The sequence below is a fragment of the Fukomys damarensis genome, unplaced genomic scaffold (assembly GCF_012274545.1).
Source record: "Fukomys damarensis isolate Sample0158 unplaced genomic scaffold, DMR_v1.0_HiC HiC_scaffold_37, whole genome shotgun sequence".
In the NCBI taxonomy this organism is placed as follows: Eukaryota; Metazoa; Chordata; class Mammalia; order Rodentia; family Bathyergidae; genus Fukomys; species Fukomys damarensis.
Window position 1 is genome coordinate 3,633,734 of NW_022900949.1, and position 2,768 is coordinate 3,636,501.

At 55.3% G+C, this 2,768-nt stretch overlaps 1 protein-coding gene across 1 annotated transcript in view; it reads right to left on the bottom strand.

The window, feature by feature from the left end:
- Positions 1-1,363: 1,363 nt before the first annotated feature.
- The window catches only part of Adamts10 (ADAM metallopeptidase with thrombospondin type 1 motif 10), an 18,105-nt gene continuing 16,700 nt past the window's right edge, over positions 1,364-2,768 (bottom strand). Inside the window, exons 22-23 of the mRNA XM_033759422.1 lie at positions 2,694-2,766; positions 1,364-2,046 (exon numbers count right to left, since the gene is read on the bottom strand). Of these exons, the coding sequence (XP_033615313.1) occupies positions 1,937-2,046; positions 2,694-2,766 (183 nt within the window). The 3' untranslated portion in view covers positions 1,364-1,936. The remainder of the gene's footprint in view (positions 2,047-2,693; positions 2,767-2,768) is intronic.

Genomic DNA, 2,768 nt, shown 5'->3' on the forward strand with positions numbered 1-2,768 from the left:
CTCCTGAGCTCCAAGCCAAGGCAGAGAAGCAGTTCCCAGCTGCCCCAGGAAGGTTCCCTCCTCCACAGCGGCCCCTGCTGGTCCTGTGGATGTCTGCGCTGGATCAACACTTCAACCCAGGCACCTCCCCAGTGACTTGGTTTCCCCATCTTCCGACTGCAGCGCGGCGACGCCGGCTCTCTCGGTGCAGGTGCGTTAGAGATCAGCCCATGTTTGGACACAGGGAGTTTGAGACAGGGTCCCTGCTGTATAGTTCAGGCTGGCCTCGAACTCGCGGCGATCCTCCTGCCTCAGCTTCCCAAGTGCTGGGATTACAGGCGTGCGCCACCATGCCTGGCTTGCCCGTGTTTCCATCTTTGGCGGATTAGCAGACTGCACACTATCTCCTGATCACATTCGAGGAAATGGCCATTCTAGGAGGTCGTCACCTCCCCACGGCATCCATGGAGGGGGCTGTGGCAGCACAGGACCCTGTGAAGGCCCAGTAGGGATCCGAGTTCAGACCCACCTGTGGTCCTGGCCTGAGGACCTGCGCGGGAGCTCCCTTCTAGAGGTTTTAAAAAGATGTAGCGCCCCTAGCGGCCACTTCTGGGAAGGCACCTGTGACCTTGAATTTCTTGAGCAAGTTTGCTCAATTGGGCAAAAATCAGAGTGTGTGTGTGGGGGAATGTAAATTAGTATAATCACTATGGAAACCAGTGTGGAGGTTACCCCCGAAAGCCGGAGCTAGAAATTCCACTTGACCCATGTATTCCCCTTCTAGGTATCTCCCCCAAAGAGTTAATGACATCATATTATAGCGATCCATGCATACCCGTTTACAGCCACAGTTTTTTTTTAGACAGGGTCTCACTATGTAATTGAGACTGCCCTGGAACTCACTATGTAGCCCAGGCTGGTCTCGAATTTACAGTGCGATCCTCCTGCCTCAGCCTCCTGAGTGGCATGTATAAATAAAGAGAAAAAGAAAAATGACAGGAAATGCAGATAGATTTTTTGAAAATGGGAAGGGGCCAAGAAATGGACAGGAGGAGAAGGGAAGTAAAAAGAACTCAGATGTGTTATGCACATTACCAACTCCCCACGACGAACGCAATCATTATGTACTACAAGCAGACAGGAATACAATTTTTAAAAATTAAAAGGCCCTCAGCAATGTGAACCCGCGGGCAGGAACCCCCCACTTTGTCGGAAAAGGGGAACAGAGAATGTGGTTTGAGAAGCTGTACTTTTGTCCTACAAGGACTGGGTTCACATCTGCACTGCCGAGTCCCCTGAAGGCTCCTGGGGATGACCCGTGAGGGGCCGTGCACCCCCCGGGTCCCGGGCACGAGGACACACACACACACCATCTGAATGAGGAGATGGGCACAAGACAGAACTTTATTGAAGTAGGGCTTCCTGGCGAGGTGTGTGTGGGCCCCAGGGCAAGGCTTGTAGCACCATGATGGGGGTGGCCTGATGCTGGGGTTCCCCTGGGGCAGGCTGGGCAGAGGCTGGGGTGTCAGAGAACTTGTGCTCAGCCTCCTCCAGAGCAGACACAGCGCCCCCTAGCTCAGGGTGGGCAGTGGGCTAGTGCTGGGGGCGGGGCACCGGCAGACTTGCCCACCCCCCCTTCACAGTAGATTCCAATCAGAGGGTGGGGGATTGCTGGGGACTCCCTAAGGGTGGGTGCCAAAGAGCCCGGGGCTAATAGCTGTCCCCAGACCCACCCTGGGAGAGTGTCTCACTATGTACTGGGCAAGAGGCTGCAAAGGGTCCCTGGGGGTGCCAGCCCCTCTCCACCCCCCAGCCAAGGGCCCTGCAGGGTTTCCAATAAATAACTCTTTTCGCACCTGCGTCTCGACCTCCACTCCCAGCTCCCGCCCCCTCTGGCCCTTTGGGCCGGTTCTTCCTCAGCCTGTGCTCAGCAATGGCTCCAGGTACCGCGCGCCGCCTAGCGTCCCTGGCAGGTTTTGCAGCACATCTGGCGGAAGTAGGATCGGCTGCAGAACTGAAATTTGAGCACCAGGGGGCAGTAGGCGACCTTGTTCACATCCTTGCATTCTTGGTTTTGCGGGGGGGTGGGGGGAGGCAGGAAGAAAAGGGGAAATCAGGTCTCAGCGCCCCTCCTCGCAATGGTGTAGCTGCAGCTTTCCTGATGCTTCCTATTCTCTGTGCGACTATGTCGTTAGGTTTCAAAGAGAGAGCTCAGGGTCTGGGGCTGACACACATAAGTAACTAGAAAAGCATTTCCTATTCAGTGCTTCTTTGATGTTACCTAGGACGAATATTACTTCGGGGCAACAAAATTCAAGTTTCTTTTTTTTTTCAATAAACCAAGAGCCAGCCTGGCAAAGTGGTGCACGCCTGTAAATACCAGCACTCTGGGAGGCTGAGGCAGGAAGATTGCAAGTTCCAGCCCAGTCCGGGCAATTTAGTGCCTTCGATCCTATCTCCAGATAGACGAATTTTAAAGGGCTGGAGGTTGTAGCTCAGTGTGAAGGCCCCGAGTTCAATCCCAGCAGCACAACTAATAAAAAAAAAAAGTACTGCTCTCCGGGGAGGTGATTTTGCGCCCTCTTGCTCATCCGGCCACGTCTGGAGCCATTTTTCATGGCCCTAAGTGGAAGGAGGGGTCTAACACTGGGCAGAAGCGAGGCACAGAAGCCAGCGGGGTCTGTCGGCTGGCCTCGGGCCTGTGGCCCTCGTACCTTCGGGGCCGTCCCCGGGTGGCGCGCTGTCACATTTGGCCTCGCACTGCTGAGTGGCGGGGGGCCGCAGGGCCT